At 36.2% G+C, this 17,739-nt stretch overlaps 1 protein-coding gene and 1 non-coding gene across 2 annotated transcripts in view; both read right to left on the bottom strand.

Annotated features, from left to right (window-relative positions):
- LOC135965564 (POTE ankyrin domain family member G-like) overlaps positions 1-17,739 on the bottom strand; it is a 34,351-nt gene that overhangs the window by 11,323 nt on the left and 5,289 nt on the right. Inside the window, exons 3-9 of the mRNA XM_074004576.1 lie at positions 17,285-17,399; positions 16,952-17,125; positions 14,009-14,115; positions 12,541-12,678; positions 10,030-10,100; positions 2,712-2,756; positions 1,521-1,687 (exon numbers count right to left, since the gene is read on the bottom strand). Of these exons, the coding sequence (XP_073860677.1) occupies positions 2,719-2,756; positions 10,030-10,100; positions 12,541-12,678; positions 14,009-14,115; positions 16,952-17,125; positions 17,285-17,399 (643 nt within the window). The 3' untranslated portion in view covers positions 1,521-1,687; positions 2,712-2,718. The remainder of the gene's footprint in view (positions 1-1,520; positions 1,688-2,711; positions 2,757-10,029; positions 10,101-12,540; positions 12,679-14,008; positions 14,116-16,951; positions 17,126-17,284; positions 17,400-17,739) is intronic.
- Positions 11,209-11,315, bottom strand: LOC135965791 (U6 spliceosomal RNA). Its single transcript, XR_010578904.1, has one exon. It is a non-coding gene; the product is annotated as a U6 spliceosomal RNA (small nuclear RNA).

Here is a 17,739-nt window from a genome sequence, read left to right as displayed (position 1 = left end):
TTTAGCACAAGGTCAGCACATTAGCACCTGTGGGCCAAATCCCACTGCCTGTTTTTGTAAGTCAAGTATCTTGGAACCCAGCCACCCTTATTCACTCTACAGTTCACAGAGTCAATTAGCTGGGTGTGATGTTGCACACCTGTGGTCCCAGCTAGCAGAGAGGCTGAGGTGGGAGGATCACTAGAGCCCAGAAAGTGGAGGCTGCAGTGAGCCATGATCACAAAACCGCACTCCAGCCTGGGCAACAGAGACCCTGTCTCAAAAATATATATACAGTCTGCAAAGCCTAAAATATTTACTAACTGACTCTTTGCAGAAAAATCTGACCAAATTCTGGTTTAGTAGATGAAAGATCCTTTGATACATTTTAATAAAAGTTTTACCCAATATACTGAAATGTTTATATTAAATATAGATCCCCATACAATCCCTTGGCAATATTCAGATTGAAGATCCAATATTTCAGCACTCAGGCACTGACAACAAAAATTTAATAACTAGCAATCAAGGTACAGTGTCAATGGAGCATGCAGCTTCCATTTGCAACACAGCAGATATTACAAGAATTCTAACAAAATTATCTTAAGATGTGTTATCAAAGTAAAGGTTTTAAATACATTTTAATTGTGAAATAATCCGTATACTCTAGATCTAACCTCATTTGTAAAAAATGGTTCCATACTACATTATTTTCTGGGAATGAAAATTGAGCTATTTCCTATTGGTAAGGATTTACTTTTAATAATGATAAATTCCTACTGATAAGGATCCATCTTTTGATATAATGATGCTGTAATAAATGTTCTTATATGTAAGTATATACGTAACTAATCTATACAAGTATCCTTAACATACATATATATCCTTACTATGTTATATATGTGTGTGTGAATATGCTACTCATTTAATGTTCGAAATGCATTTACCAACAGTGTACGACATGTCTTTTTCAATGAGACCATTTCCTTTGCAGCAACACAGATGGAGCTGGCGGCCACTATTCTAAGCAAACTAATGCAGAAACAGAAAATCAAATGCCACATATTCTTACTCATTTAGTGGAAACTAAACAATGAGAACTCATGGACACAAAGAGGAGAATAACAGGCAAAAGGGTCTACTTGAGGGTGCAGCATGGCTGGAGGGAGACGACCAAAAAACTACCTTTTGGGTATTTTGCTTATTATGTGGCTGATGAAATAATCTGTAGCCCAAACTTCCATGATACAGTTTACCTATATAACAAACTGCACATGTACCTCTGAAGCTAAAATAAAAGTTCACTAAAACGTAAAGAAATTCCTTTCCCCTCACATTTGCCAATACTCGTTATTTTTCAAATAAATTAATGACTGGAAAAAATGGTAACTCATTTTTTGCTGATTTTCATTTTTCTGATTACCAGGCAAGGCTGAATATCCTAGGAAAAATATAAAATTTTTAATCATGAATATTAGCCCAAATTAGGATTAGTTTGACAGCATATGGCTGTCTCCTATTAAATGTTGTCATAGGCTTACCTGTGATACTCTTCATTCTCAGTGTCAGGAAATTGCTGACTTTCAGGTGTTCTGCTCTTGCTTTGTGGAATTAATCCATCATCACCATTGCCAGCAGCGGCATCATTAGTCAGGTTTTCTGGTAATCCCATATTATTACTTCCGTGCTTCTTCATGTCTTCTTCAGCCTTGAGTGGAAGTTTGATATTAAGGATATTCACTTTATTGAATAAAAAGAACCTTTTTGATTGATTTTATCAATTGACTCAGTTTGTCATTATTGTAGTCATTAAAAATATTTCACACTTAAGTTTGATCATATATACAGAACAATTACCATCTAATTTTAAGATGTAATTATCATATCATTGTAAAGTTTACTTCATTTCTGCTTGACTGAATAAAACAGAATTTTTCAAAATTCAAAAAGGGCCCTCCTTCATTTTGTGCTTTTATTCCCAATGACTCTTCAGAATCTTATATATGTATTTATCCCATTTGACTCGTGGAAACACACAAATAAAAAGACAAAGATGCAAAATGTGTCTTCTTCTGTCTTTACCACCTAGATCTCACATTAAGCAGTCAGATTTAGAGGATGAGACACTGTGGGGCTTCAGGAATAGAAAGGAAGATTGCCCTTTTCTGCACTGAGATATTCTTCTCCCCCACTGCCTTTGATCATTTTTTTTTTCATTTGGTCCCTGGGATATCAAAAACATGATGGTTCTCACTGAAACATGGGAACCAAAGTTCGCCACAACACAAGGAGCAGAGTGAAACTGCTGAGGTACAAGCGTGGATGCCCAGAAAATACGATGTTCCCCAAATTTCACATTCGATAGCCGTACAATTTTCTAGCTGGAAGATACACCGAATAAGAAATTATCTTCTTTAGCCACATTAACTATTGATAATCAGACTAAAACCAAGAAAGATAAAATGATTGATTCAAAGCTCCTAAAGTCGCATGACCTAGCACTTTACGGCACCATTCAGGATTATTCCATAATAATGAAAGAATATCTCTGGGATTTGTATCTCTTTAAAACTCAATCTACAGAATTCTTTCTGAGTTAAATATTAAATTTTTCACTGATGATTTATGCTACTTACATGATAGGATCATGTGTGCCTATACTTACAACACTTTATTAAACAACATAATGTAAAAATCTAATTCAACAGAAACATTTGAATATAATGGTATACCTCTCTATCACAATCCTTGTTTATTTCTGGTTCTTGAGACATTTCCTGCAAATGCAAAAATAGAAGGTTAATTTGCTTGTTGTATTTCTGTGATGTTTCCTCTTTTGGAATGCATGTTTTAAAAATAATTTTATTTTAAGTAATCAAGTATAGACAATGAAAAATTAGAAAATAATTAAAATTAAAATTTAACTGTTAAAATAAATAATTAATTAAAATTAAAAATTAACTTTTTAATCTACGTTCAGCTACTGCCACATCACTGGCTTCTGACTAACATGAGAAAAATAATTCACCTTAGCCAACGGGAGAAGATAAACATGAACCAGCAAACTTAAGTTTGTCACCATTTGTTTGGACTCCACTTAATTTATTACGTGTTAAATCTGCCAAAAATGCATCAGCGGATGATTTGTAGTGTTGCAAAGTCTTCCTCACTTGAAAAGAGTTTACCTCACCAAACCCTAACCAGTGAGCCTCTACAGATTACTAACTGAATTGTAGGCATGCTTTCAGTTATTAGGAGCTGAAATCAACACCAAACAGAAAGAAATGTAAATTCTTAAATTTTAATTGAAATTATATGTCATAATATGATAGTGTTATGTATCTAGTTTATCTGCTTAAGTCCATTTCTAATATATTCTAATGTGTACTAATGACAGTGGATAAAAATTTTAATAATCTGTACTCATTTTCTGCAACTGCAGTAAGTTCAAATGTTATTGTGTTTCTTCACTAACACCAAAGGTCCCATTCTGCAAGATACGATTCTTGTAATAGGCATTTGGGTTGCTTTTATGATCTGGTTCCCTCCCTGAAGAGAAACGCTGAGGTCAATGAGAGATCACAAGGCAGAATATATCTTTCACCTTGCTATCAGTGACTGCAATATAAAACTGCAGATTTTCAATCACTGGCCATGATTACTCTTCAACCACGAATCCAGCTCAGGGACCATCAGTGTTACATTGTTCATAATTCTATTGCTTAATAATATAATCCAATAATTGATGTTACTTTCTTTATCATGTCAGGGTGTTGTAAGAATAAAAGAACAAAGTTCTGGAATTTCTTTTGCCTCTATTCCAAAAGGAAAGATTACCTATAAGCTAATCAAAAAGGCAGATAAGAATATTTTAAATAAGAATATTGTAAAGTAAGAGTATTTTAAAGTTTATAGTGGTTATGTTTTTTAAGTTAAGTTTCAAATGCTAACTTAGAATCTATTGATTCTTCTGTTAATGAGGTTGCTGAATTTATTAAATTTTATGAATCTATTAAAAAGTTCTTAGAAAAAAGAATCTATTCATCCTCAAAACCTAGTCTGAAAGATAATTTCATTTGGACTACCTAATATTATTAAAGCAAAGAAAACAACATTAAATCAAACATTTAAATGTAAAATTTTCCATGCCTCTGGCTGGCTATTTTCACTGCCTTTAAGCCTTTGTGATTCTTCCTCTGATGTCAGCTTTAAGTCTTGTTCTGTTGAGAAATCCATATATTCAGTTAAAATGAACCACTTAGAACAGTTAAAAACTATTGCCTTTATAAAAATAGATTTAAGACAACATTTTATTTTATCTCATAAATTGAGTGTTTAGTGTTTCATGAAATAGTTACTTAGGAAATCACTCTCTAAGACTTCAACAAACCACTTGGGGAGACGCCTGATGAGATTCACTCACAAATTCATCCACCCAACATAAATGAACAAAACCACCAGAAACACAATTTTAAAATACAGTAGAAACATATAAGGTAACACAGAATGTTGTTCTCCACTTCCTAATCATGAAGCAGTAAATGTAATGAAAAGGAAATTTAGTTTTAAAGAGAAACAAGTTTTCCTGCACTTAGCTACTCTGACTCTAAGGATAGTAACAGGCAGGGCCCAGGTAAGGTCGTGTTGACCCTGTCTGAGAAGCCAGAGCCCACAGGTATGGGTCCAGACATCCCAGAGCAAGGTTAAGAAAACAAATTCCTTTACCGTCTCCCCTTCCCCTCAGCATTTACTCATAGCTATTTGTACAAATGTATATATTTTGCAAGTTCTTCTTTTCCTTCAATGTAGTTGCAAAGTCACAAGCTATGCTGAGGTTGCAAAACTGTCACTATATGATTAACTGCCTTTGTTCTGCTTCTGTAAGCTTGCCTTTATAAGCCAGGCTCTGTCTTTGTTCAGGACTCAGCATTTGGATGCAAATCCACTGAACCGGTGTGCACCTAAATAAAATCCTCCTGTTTCACCCACTGGGTCTCTCCTGCCTCCTGTTTTCTGCAACAATAGTACCTTATAAATGATTTCCAAAACTACTACTGACACCTTTATTAGTGCACAATGTCTTCCTAATATCTAAAATGTTTCCCTCTACTATTCTGACATTTTCTTTTCTTTTCTTTTTTTTCTTCTTCTTCTTCTTCTTCTTCTTTTTTTTTTTTTTTTTTTTTTTTGAGCCAGGGTCTTTCTCTGTCACCAGGCTGGAGTGCAGTGGCACAATCTCAGCTCACTGCAACCTCTGACTCCCTGGTTCAAGCGATTCTCCTGTCTCAGTCTCCCAAGAAGCTGGGATTACAGGCATGCACCATTATGCCCAGCTAATTTTCATATTTGTAGTAGAGATGGTGTTTCATGATTGGCCAGGATGTTCCTGATCTTTTGACCTTGTGATCCACCTCCTCCAGCCCCCCAAAATGCTGGGATTACAGTTGTGAGACACAACAACTGGCCTTATTTTCATCTTTTAAAACAATGATATGTGAAGTCTTCCTTGATTCTGCATGTCTTTCCCCAGATAAAAAGGTACCTCCTTCTTGAGGCTGCCTTCTGACTTCACTGATTTTTCTACCGAATCTTTACCACCTGAACTGTACATTATTCCCCCACATGTCTGTCCCCTCTGCTCCAAGACTGCAGAGAACAGTCTTGCACATCATCTTTGTAAAAACAGTCTTTATTTTACTCAGAAATTTCTTATTGAGTCCTGCTACATACGTGCTAGGTATTAGGGTTTAAAAACAATGAAAATAAAGCATATCAGGGATGGCTTTTCTAGAACACATGCCCAAGCACAGACTGAAATATTGAGGCTAGGCAGATTAAAAGCGGTAGAGGGAAGGAAAGGGTAACAGCATTCCACACAGCAGCAAGAGCAGGAGTGAGTCCTGAAAGAGTGAACGAGTGAGTAGGACATTACCAGCAGCTCAGTAATGCCAGAGAAAGGGCGCACAGGGAAAAGGGCTAAAGATGGAGAGTGGGGCGGAAGTCAGATTATGAAACCTGATGTGTAATTTTAAGATGCTTGGACATTAATGTTCAAGAGTGATCCCTGGTCCTATCTGCATTTCGAAAAATATCATTTTAATGCCAAAACCAATATTCCTAGTGAGCCAATAGTCATTAAGACAAGGTGACAGATAGCTCTTGTGGACACAGCTGAGATGTTACTATGTAGCAAATTCTCAATAATTCTCATGAGCACTTGGAAAGTCAATTCTATAATAAGTCAAAGAAATTATAATCAATCACTTAATATTTGGTTTGGGAAGGTGCTTTCTAAAGTTATAGTGCATACGAATATAATTCATAGTTGTGAATTCAGAGATGTGACAATAAAGCAATGAAACTACACTGTGTTTGAGTCAGTAATCTTCAGATTTCTATCTCATCTTCCTACCCGGTCTGTAAATTCTAAGTATAATCTTGGTACTCACTCTCAAGTTTACGTTAAATACTAGCCTATAAAAAAACACTCTTTCTCTTACTTCTTTTTGTTATTTATATGTTGCTGTTTTTAAAGGAAGAACACAAAAATGTCCCACTGAAGGGATTCTGTTTGGTTGCAGGCTACAAGAAGGGAAAAACAGAAAGCATATTTTGCAGAAAATAGTATTTTAGAAATCAGAACTATGACATGAAGTCAAGCAGGGCACTCTAGGACTGAATTTGCTGTGCTTCTTTAATACACTCCTTGCTCTCTTTCTTTTCTGGCAGCCGTGACTCACACAGGTCATGGAGACTATCATTCCCTAAGAGGAACACAATTCTGATATTCATCTTTATCTATTAAGTTCACCAATCCCAATTCTGTGTTCTGTGGATGCCGACTTTTGGTCACTGATGGTGATACACATGGGCATTTTCATCAACTTTCAGATTCTTTGATCTTTGATAAGTCTTGTTACTGAGAGTCAAAGTAGTAGGATGTGAGTTATAAATGCTGGTTATCCAATTACCTACTCAAAATATCCTACATGAATATTCCATTAAACATGCATAGGAAAAAAATGGTCATTTCTGCTGACCTGCAGCTCTTTGCTCTTCTGTATTCACCAGAAAATTTCCTACTCCTTCCTCATGTCCAGGTTAAATACTAGTGTACAACCTGGAAACCTGTAAATCATCTGACATTTCTCTCAGTCCCCCAAGCCTTTCTCATTCAATTATCACTAAATCATATGGACTATACCTCTCTTCTGCCTCTGCTTTATATTCCCACTGCCACTGGGAACATAAACTTTACAAAATGGCTTCTATTTAAAAGAAAACCGTCAACTACTAATGTTAGTTCTTACATGAAAAAATTAAGCAAAACAAATAAAAAGGCATAACACCATAAAAACAAAGACCAACATATTAAAATGAGTAACTGAGATTCCTAACTTTATTCCACCATGGATGGGTGAAAACCTTATAATACATTGATACTAGTCCAAGGATGTGTGACGGAAACTATAGCTGACTATTGCAAAAGCTTCCTTTGTCTCCTGGTTTCTTTCCATGGTAACCTTCCACCAATCCCAGGAAACTATAGGCCACAGTCCAAATTAAATCTGCCTTATGGCTTGTAAATAAAGTTTTATAGGAGCTCAGTCATGCCTGTTTGCTTACATAGAATCATGGTGGCTTTCACTCTACAACAGCAGACAACAGCAGGGGTAAGTAGTTATAACAGAGACCACATAGTGTAAAATATTTCCCGCCTGGTCCTTTACAGGAAAAGCTTGCTAACCCATTTTACACCATAACCAGAATGCCTTAATACTCAAATTTAATCTTGTGACTCCCCTGCTCCCATATCTCCAATGAGCCCCTGCAGCAAACCTTGTCGACTCCCTACCAATAGCCATTCCTTATTCTTTCTTGCAGAAGAAACACAAGTCTATTGGGATGTTTATTATCCGAATCTCCCTCCTCAGCCTCAGAAAGAGAAACGTTAATTCTAAGCTAATCACATATTTGCATTCCCAGTGCCTGGTTTGGGAATGAGCAGGTAGTGTAACACAGCCAATGAAATGTTACAGGAAGCCCCTTGTGTGTTTCTAAGTTTTCTCCCTGTTTAGAAAACACAGGTGAAGAAAAGAAGCCCTTGAGATGTTGTGTTGTGAGAACAAGATGTTTGGAGGTGTTGCAAATTACCCAACCATGAAAGGAGACATGAATAAAACACTGTCCACAGCACAGAAAGAGGGACAAGAGGGATCCCTAGGATATCACTGAACAAACAAAACAACTCTGGTTCCTACTGTTTTCACCACTGCTCATCAGTATTTGCAGTCCAAAGCATTCTACCTGGTAAACTTCCCATGGCCCACAGGATAAAACCTACTCATTTCTGTAGTATTAAAAAGTCTGTCATAAACTTGCCTTAGCTAAGTATTCACCTCATTCCCAACCTCTGGTATCTCACACTTTTGGTGCTAGCAAAAGTGAACTGCTCAGAAACCCTGCAAAGTTCACTCAAGCATCTTGTCTTTTGCACTTGCTGCCCTTCCTGCCAAACAGGCAATCTCCTTAGATGTTCCTTCTGGCCAACACACAATCTTGTTGCATGTTCCTTCTGTCAAACATTATTCTTCTGCTTCTTTACCTAGAAAAATTCTTCTCACTCTGCATGCTTCCCTTGAATCATACCTACTTTTTTTTTTTTTTACCAAAACTTTCATTCCTCATCACATATGTCTGGCACATAATCAATATATAATTAATTATAAGCTTCCAGTGGGCATCTAGCACACAGTAAGAACTGAATAAAGTAGTGAAATAAAAAAATGATGACAATGATAATAACAAGCTCCTGTCTGTATTTTTAATTGTGTTCTGTTGCATTAGAAAAATGGTTAGTATCTAAAAGACATTTGATAGTTATTTGTTAAGTGAAGTGAAAACATAAATGGAAATATTTTCTTTGTAAATTCTATTGAAAAAGCACAGAAATGAAATAGAGACAGCTCTATTATGAGCACCTTAAGAATCAAAACTACATCTGCTCCATCTTTATCTCCTGCAACTTATAAAACCAAACTTATAAAATTTCTTTGATAAACTGATGGCTAAATTAAAGGTGTCCTCATACCGTTTGGGTTATACAATATATTAGGTGTCCACAACCAGGTAGCATACTAGCATTTTTGTTATTGTGAAACATTTTTCTAATTTTATTATAATCTCCTGAGCCAAGAGTTGAGAAATTTGTATATTTATTATGACAATCTTTTGGCAAATGGTAGTAGAGCATTTGTTCTAACAAAATTGCTGTTATCATGACAACTAACCAACAGGTAGAAGAGCACATCTTGTTCCAACAAAGTAAATGTGTCTCTTTCCAACTTCAAATGAGGAGGAATGAAGTCAGTAATAGTGAGACCTTGTTGGGACAAGCATATGTAACATAACTTTGCTTCAGCATTCTTTTGAGATCAAAAATTCCTTACTTTTACTTTTTTATCTATGGTAGGACCACCCAGAGCAGGGGTCCTCAACTCCCATGCTACAGACTGGTAGCAGTCCATGGATTATTATGAACCACACCACACAGGAAGAGGTGAGCAGTAAGCAAACCAGGGAAGCTTCACCTGTACTTACAGCCAACCAATAATAATGGCTCATATTATTGCCTGAACTCTGCCCCTTCCTAGATCAGTGACAGCACTAGCTACTCATTGGAGCATGAACCCTGTTGTGAACTGCCCACCCGAGGGATCTAGGTTGTGTGCTTCCTATGAGAATCTAATGCCTGATGATCTGTCACTGTCTCATGTTGCCGCCAGATGAGACCATCTAGTTGCAGAAAAACAACCTCAGATCTTCCACAGATTCTACATGATGGTAAGTTGTATAATTATTTCATTATATATTACAATGTAATAATAATATAAATAAAGTAGCACAATAAATGTAACATGACTGAATAATCCTGAAACTATCCCCACCTTCCCCCAGCCCATAGAAAGACTGTCTTCCACAAAACTGGTCCCTGGTACCAAAAAGATCAGGGACAACTGACCTAAAGTAATTCACTATCACAAGGGTTACCTGGATTGCTGTTTTCAGAAGAGATTTTTAGCATCTGTTTTTCTTCGTAGTCAGAAAGTAATTGGCAAATTCTATGTATAAAAATGTAATAAACCAAATTACTATTTTAATACTGATGTAAAACACTTACCAAATGTAAAATTCTTAGAGTATTTCAAACAATATCATAATATCAGAACTTAACAGTATTATCCCATCCACTTATGAGTACATTCTACAAACTTCTCTTGAAGCTTCTAAGTAAAGAAGACAAAAATGTAGGGTGAAGTGCTCATAAATCGAGAGCAGTGTGACCCAGTAAATTAGCTTGCATTAGCATGACATAATAGAAAGCGTTCCAACTCTGCTTAAGTCCTAGCTCCATAATGAGCAGCTGCTATTTGTTCTTGGATGACTTGCTTATCTTCTTCAACAAAGTGAGGACTTTGCTACCTTCTTTCACTAGGTTGTTACAAAGATTTAACAAGATAACATTTTTTAAATGCTCAGAGAAATAGTAAAGCAAAGTAATAATCTGTTCCTAAACATTGTAACTAAAATTATCTTGGAATCCCAAATAAAACCCAATGCATATTTTGTTCATAGGTTCTAATATGCAAATGTTATAGTTTTCAGCAAATGTTATTAAGTCTTAATTTTGCTTCTTAGTTTTCCTGCTCCTTAGGGCTTATAATTCTGGGCATCTCAACTACGTCTTAGTTTGTAACTAAATTTACTCATAAATATCTCATTAAAGTAGATAATGTGAGTGTCCACTATTACGGAGTTGACCAATCACACCAATGGCAGAAAAACCAATGGATGTTAAGACCTGGCTTGGACCAGTGATCCTTCTGAACCGACTCCAACTCTGAGCCAGCAGATGTTTCTTAGGATAATGGTTTATATTGATGTTCAATTCCACCTGACATGGAGACCAAAACTCTACCTATATGTTTTTTAGTTTCCATGAAGAAGTTGTAAGTTGACATTCTCTAATTTTTGACATACACACTAACAACATATTTTGCACCAAACACATTATTCAGCTCTGAATCACCTCATAGACCATCTTACATGACTATTTTTTTAGTACAAATCACAATTTCAATATTTTGGTGGCACCCATTTTTTGCTTTGATTCACACTGTTTCCTTAGAGCTAGTCAGCAAATAGTCAAATGACCTTCCAGTGACTGACCAAACTATGGAATGCTTCAAAAATTTGTGCTGCTTCCTTATGCAGAAGCCATGCTAATTTTCTCTGTATTGTTCCCATTTTAGGATATGTGCTGCGGAAGCAAGCACAAAGCCCTATTTTTACACATGATTAGTGATGAGTCATGCACAGGGCTTGGTTCTGTTAAGTCCAACTAACCTACTTGAGATTCTGAGAATTCTCTTCAATGGCTCCCTGTGAGGTAGAATTTGAAGATATTTTAAAATCTTGAGTTACAGATGAAAGTAGCTTGGACGATTTTCATTATCATGTAAAACAGATCACTCAAGGGCCGACCACAACTGGGAGCCACTGCTTGGAGAAGGTTCATATGGGACTTTCTACTGCCTAAGGTTCTATAGAGAATATAAAGGTGCCTCACAGTACAGATCTGATAGCAAAGAAGAAGAAACAAACACTGATCTCTTTCTGTCACATTATTTGAACCCCTCTGACCCTTTAGAACAAGCCCAATTAATATCTGCCAGAGAAAAGACCAACAACGGCCTCAAAGGATTTTGTACCATGAAGGTCTCAGCTAATTCTTGGCTAAGATGTGGTTTCCACATTAGGTTCTGAATACGGGGGCAAGTGTCATTTTGCTCACTTTGTCTGCAGATCAAGTCAGGATGCCCAGCTGCCAGAGCAGGGTGCTGGTGCTTTGGGAACAATGGCTGAGCATAGAAGCATAGATATGGGAACTTAAAGACTTGAGGGATCTGAATCAGTAAGGGCATCTTGGTGTCAAAGGTCAACCATTACCAGGCAACAGGACCAGTTTGAGTGGCAACAACGCAGCAACAGAAACAAGGGAAACATCAGAATGACTGGAATGTCCTTTTTATTCTCCTCCTTCTGACTTGATAAAAGGGACTGTCTTCCTTGGATTTAGTGAATCCCTTCAGTTATTGAAAAATTCAAGGAGTATGTAGGAAATAGTCTCCAGAAGACAGTACAAGGTTTTCTGTTAAGCTGGACATTTCAAGACTCAAATAACTAAACAGAAAAATGAAAGATATGACACTGTTTTTTAATCCCATCCATAGGTGTTATACTTGGATGAAATGAACAATGTTGGGATCTCTAAGTATCAAGGTCTTAAAAGTCCTGAGATAAAGAATCCTGTATCCATTGGTGCTTCTAAATCGTCTTGCTTTTTTTTTGATTTCTGGATGATGCAGGGGACTAACTGACTGCCATTCTAAAACTAGCTGAACCGCACTATGACATCTCACCTGATATGTAAGATGCTATTGTTATAATTATTTTAAACCTCAATTTAGCATTAACTCGCCTTTTAATGTAAACACTTACACATTATGATGACTAGAAACAGCATAGTCTCTGGCTGTCTGTCCAGATAGATCTTTAGAAGAGACATCAATATTTTGCTCGAGTAGAAGGCTGACTATACTTGCTGATCCACAACGTACAGCAAGTATGAGAGCATTTCTAAAATGACAGAGAAAATTTCTCCCTTAGGAACTGTAATAAACTTATTTTAAAAGCTAATTTGATATACTTTATCAACTTAACATCTTACCTGTCCATACAGAATTAAAGATTTACATGCACTAAAACACACAAGCACTTGGGTGCTTAAGTGTTCATCTTTGTAAAATACCAACAAGGTTTAAAAGAAGGGACAACAAGGAAACCTCTTATCTCGGTGAGGTATTGGAAAGTAGAAGACATTAATTTAAAGTCTTTCAATGGGCAAAAAACAATGCTAGGGCCACTTATCTGAAGTGGACAAAGTTATAAGTGAAAATTTCCTTACAGCTTCCCTAGATTGATATGCTGTAATAGAAAATCAGCTAGAGGGTAAGATAAGTAAGACCTCTCTGCTTGCTGAAAGCAGTAATATTAATAATAATGGTAAGAATAGTCATAGGAGTTTCAGTTAATGATGCCAATAAGCATGTGCTAGGCACTGAATTAAATGCCATATATATCTTCCTTACTTATGCACAATCAATTTGAAGGATATATTCTCCTACTTTTCATATATGACAACACATTTGGTGGTAAATAAGATTCCCAAGGTCACACACTTACCAAGTAAGAAAGCTAGGGATTAAACCCAGTCTTGTGTGAATTCAAAGCCTAGCTCTTTTCTCTTTATCACCCACCTATGGCTTGCCTTCATTAAAGGAAAAGTGTATCCACTTAAAACTATCTTCACTCCCTCTCTCCATACCAATTAAAAATAAAACCATCAAAATACACTGGAAATAAAAAAGGAAAAGCTGTTGGACCCACAGTATGTGGGAATAGCAATTAATTGTCAAGTAGGGATAAGCTAACATTAATATTCTTCAAACAAGGCAACTTAAAGCAGACTCATTGAATAGAAAAAAGGATTTTCAACTCCTATTTATGTTTCATGCAGCATATTTAGCAGAAAAGCATATAAGACACAGAGGTTAAAAACTACTAGAAAAGGTTAAGAAGTTCAATACTGGGTCATAAAGTAAACTAAAAGCTAAAGTTCACATTTCATAAAATTAACATGAAATCCCTTTAACTAACATAATCTCATCTAACCAAAAACATCATACAACAAATAACATCAGTCAATACAATAAGAGAAGATGAATCCTACTAAAACTGTTCTTCATGTTGCCCAGTCCAAATAATTGTTTTTCTACTTAACTGATTTGTGTTGATACTCATCACTATGTCCCAATAAGTATAATTTAATCTTACTAATTTATTATTTATGACTTGAGTGACTGCTATCAATCTCGAACAACACACAGATTAAAAGAAATAACTATACCTTCCACATCTGTCACGTGCACTTAAATTAGCTTTTTTCTTGATTAAAAATTTCACCACTTGCTGTTTTTGTCCATGTACACCAAGCAAAAGTGGTGTGAGGCCATGCTGTAAAACAATATAAAACAAAAACAATATGTAATTCAAAAAATTACCTATTTCTCAGCTGAACTGGAAACTTTATATAAGATCCCGTGGACTTACACTCATAGAAAGTAAATCAAATGTAGCTGCTTCCATCTTACTCTTCTGTGCTTTCTCACATGCTGCTGCTTCCCTTGGAAACACCCCTTCGCTGCCTGACCACATCAACTCTGATCATCTCAAAAACTCACTTTCAACATTTACTGCTTCTAAGACTCTTTGCTTCTAACCCAGCATTTGGCATGGCACTTTTGGATGATGATTTTTTTTCCATTTAAACAAAGAGCTTCTTGAGGGCAGGGGACGTATCTTTTATCTCTATATTATCCAACCCTAAGACAAAATTCTTGTGTATAAAGCAAGAATTTGAATGTAAAATATTTCTTAAGTTTCACATGTTTTACCAAAAGTTCAAGCTCCAATGTGCAATAAAAATTGCTATTAATACTCCTACTGCCCATTTGAAGAATTTTTCCATTCATTCATTTAAAATCTATTTGTATTTACTTTTTCCAGATTGTTAACTAAATCATCAGTTCATAGGATTACTGAAACTAACAGAATTCCCGTCTGTATTCTTAATAACTCCATGGTTTTTAGTGTTTAAACCTGCCATCTTGATTATGTCAAAGCTCTGCAAACATAAGAGACATAATGGATAGTCCACAATACAGCTTCAATTGATTAAAAAAAAGGTTTAGAATTTGCTACAATTCTAATTGAGAAAACTCTGCACTTAACAATGACTTACTGACCTAAGCACTTGAATAACTGAACAAAGAGACACAAAATCCTGAGAGGGCCATTCTCTACTTAATGAAAGACTACTCACTGCAAATTTCTAAAGACCTTCTGATTGGCAGGGAATAACTGAAGGTATAAAGGAAAAGGTATTATTCCGTAAGCTGATAGTGCCAATAATATTCATTTTAATGTCTCATCCACATATAAAAGTCAGACTTGGCCAGGAATGGTGGCTCACACCTGTAATCCTAGCATTTTGGGAGGCTGAGGTGGGTGATTCACTTGAGCCCAGGAGTTCAAGGTCAGCTTGAAAAACATGGCATTAACCTCATCTCTACTAAAAAACCAAAAAAAAAACAAAAAACAAAAACAAAAAAAAAACACTGAGATTGGAGAACCACCTGAACTTGGGGAGGTCAAGGCTGTGGTAAGCTGTGATCACACCACTGCACTACAGCCTGGGGAACAGATTGAGACCCCATCTCAAAAACAAACCAAAAAAAAAGTTAGATTAATGTTATTGGAAAGGAAAGATTGAAAGGAATTAGCACATATGCAACTCCAACTCTTCTGGAAATATCTTAAGTTTCTGAGACATAAGAATTTACATATTACACTTATGTACTCATGGTTCTTAAGCAGAAGTGTATCCAGATTTTGAGAAATTTGTTGTTGTTGTTGTTGTTGTTAGAGACAGGGTCTCATTATGTTGACCAGGCTAGACTCGAACTCCTGAGCTCAAGCAATCCTCCCACCTCAGACTCCCCAGCAGCTGGGACTACAGCCCTGCAACACCATGCCTGGCTTCAAGGAAACATTTTTAAATGTACATATTAGACTTACTCTATCAAAACCTTCAGGGGAAAGCCTAGACTTGTGGATTATTTAAAAATTTTCCTGAGGTAACTGGAATGCACAACTCTAGCTGGAATCTAGTACAATAGATGATTACTTCAGTCTCAGCGCTCATCCACATAACCAATTCCCTTTATCATTTGAGGATTTGGCCAAAAAGAGGAAAGAGTAGGAGAGAGACTCATTTGCTGAAAACATCACATAATTTTCCCCGGTAAGAGTAGAACAAGGTCTAGTAAACTCAAAATCCAACCTGATCTTGCTCCTTATAAGCCCCTTATCACCCACCTTCCCATCAAGATATTCTAGAGTTGAAAGCAGAGTTGAGACTCCAATTGGCCATTTTTACCAGAATAGGACACTAAGTCAGTTAATTACTTGTCGTTCCCTCTGCTCAAGTGTTTCCCACTACATTACCACCTATTCACTGCCTATCTGGATCCTCAGAGGCTTCCTGAAATTGATCTCTAAGCAGTTTACAACCCACTAACTCCCTCTCCCAAACTGAAAACTGTCATTCTCTAAAATTGAAAAGAACCTTGTCTCACCATACAAAGGAAACAAATGAATGATCAACAGCAACACACACACACAGAAAACCTCTTCATGGTCTTTCCCTCCGTTACCCAATTTCCAAATTGGCCTTGATATTTCTGATTGCTGTCTTTTTCCCTTTCTGCTTCTGCCTCATGTGCAATCAGAAATATCTTAAGACTTGTCACTGAGAAAAAGACTTGTCACTGAGAAATCCATCACCTCATATCTATTACTGTTTTTTTTTTTGTTTTTTTGTTTTTTTTTGGAACTTGCCAAAGGGGCAGGATTACTATTCACTGAACTCTGTTTGAGTTTTCTTGGAGTTTTAATGTAAAACCTATTTTCAGGGCAAATTTTGTCATTTTACATTTATTAGGGGAAAAAAAAACCTGGCATGAAAAAAAAACAAAGTATTACCTTATACAAATTCAGTGTTTTTAAAAAAAACATAAACCACAAGAGCATTTAAAAAAAAACTGTACCCTCGAATGCTTCTTTAAAAGTAACAATATTTAAAATAAAGTCTTAGATAATTAACTCATTTCAAACTATTTTCATTCAGGTTATGCTTGAGCTTCCAAATATGGAAAACTGGCCCTTACCCAGGTCAACGTTAAAATGAATGCATTTCAGTATTTTGACGATGAAATTGGTAGACCCATACCTTGTTTTTTGATTCAATATCAGCACCGTATAAGAGCAGTGCTTTCGCCATTAATTTATCTTCATTGTAGATAGCATAGTGTAGAGCAGTATTTCCATACTCATCTGGAATATTTGGATCAGTGCCATGTTCCAGCAACATTAATGCACATTCATCTTCTTGGCATTGTACAGCCTGTCAGTATTAGACCAAAAATAAATTATAAGTCCTGAGAATTAAAAGTAACATTCCACAGCTTTCACCAACTAGTTCCATTTCAATGAGAAAACTCATTTTTATGCTATGTATTGAAATCAAAGCCATCTCATGCTGATATAGTTGACTACTGCATACCTTGATCAGAGCTGTCCTCTTTTTGTTGTCAAGGACATCAAGTTGACATTGTCTGTCCAGCAGGAGTTTTACTATTTCTGAATTCCCATTGGCAGAGGCCAGATGTAGAGCAGTCCTATGAGAGTGAGAAGACTTTTTAGGAAATTGTAGTGCACTATCTACAGCTACATCAATGATTCATGCAATAGCAAACACAGAATAGCCTGCTATTACTCTGCCTTCAAAACAAACTTAATTTCCCTTTGAAGAAAGCACACTACTTATTACCTCATGACTCACTGTATGAATGAAAGAGCAGCCTATTTGAATAGGAAGAGCAGAGCCCTTGAATGGCATTCAACGTGGGCTGGAATCCTACTTGAAGCTCTGATGCTTCCCAGCTGTTGCTTACCTATTTTGGCTCTCAATTTCCTCATCAATAAAATGGGAATGAAAAGAGTCGATTTCTCAGAGGA

Source organism: Macaca fascicularis, chromosome 10, assembly GCF_037993035.2.
Source record: "Macaca fascicularis isolate 582-1 chromosome 10, T2T-MFA8v1.1".
Lineage (NCBI taxonomy): Eukaryota > Metazoa > Chordata > Mammalia > Primates > Cercopithecidae > Macaca > Macaca fascicularis.
Note: the sequence above shows the minus strand (reverse complement) of the source record. Positions and strands in the feature narration are given on the sequence as shown.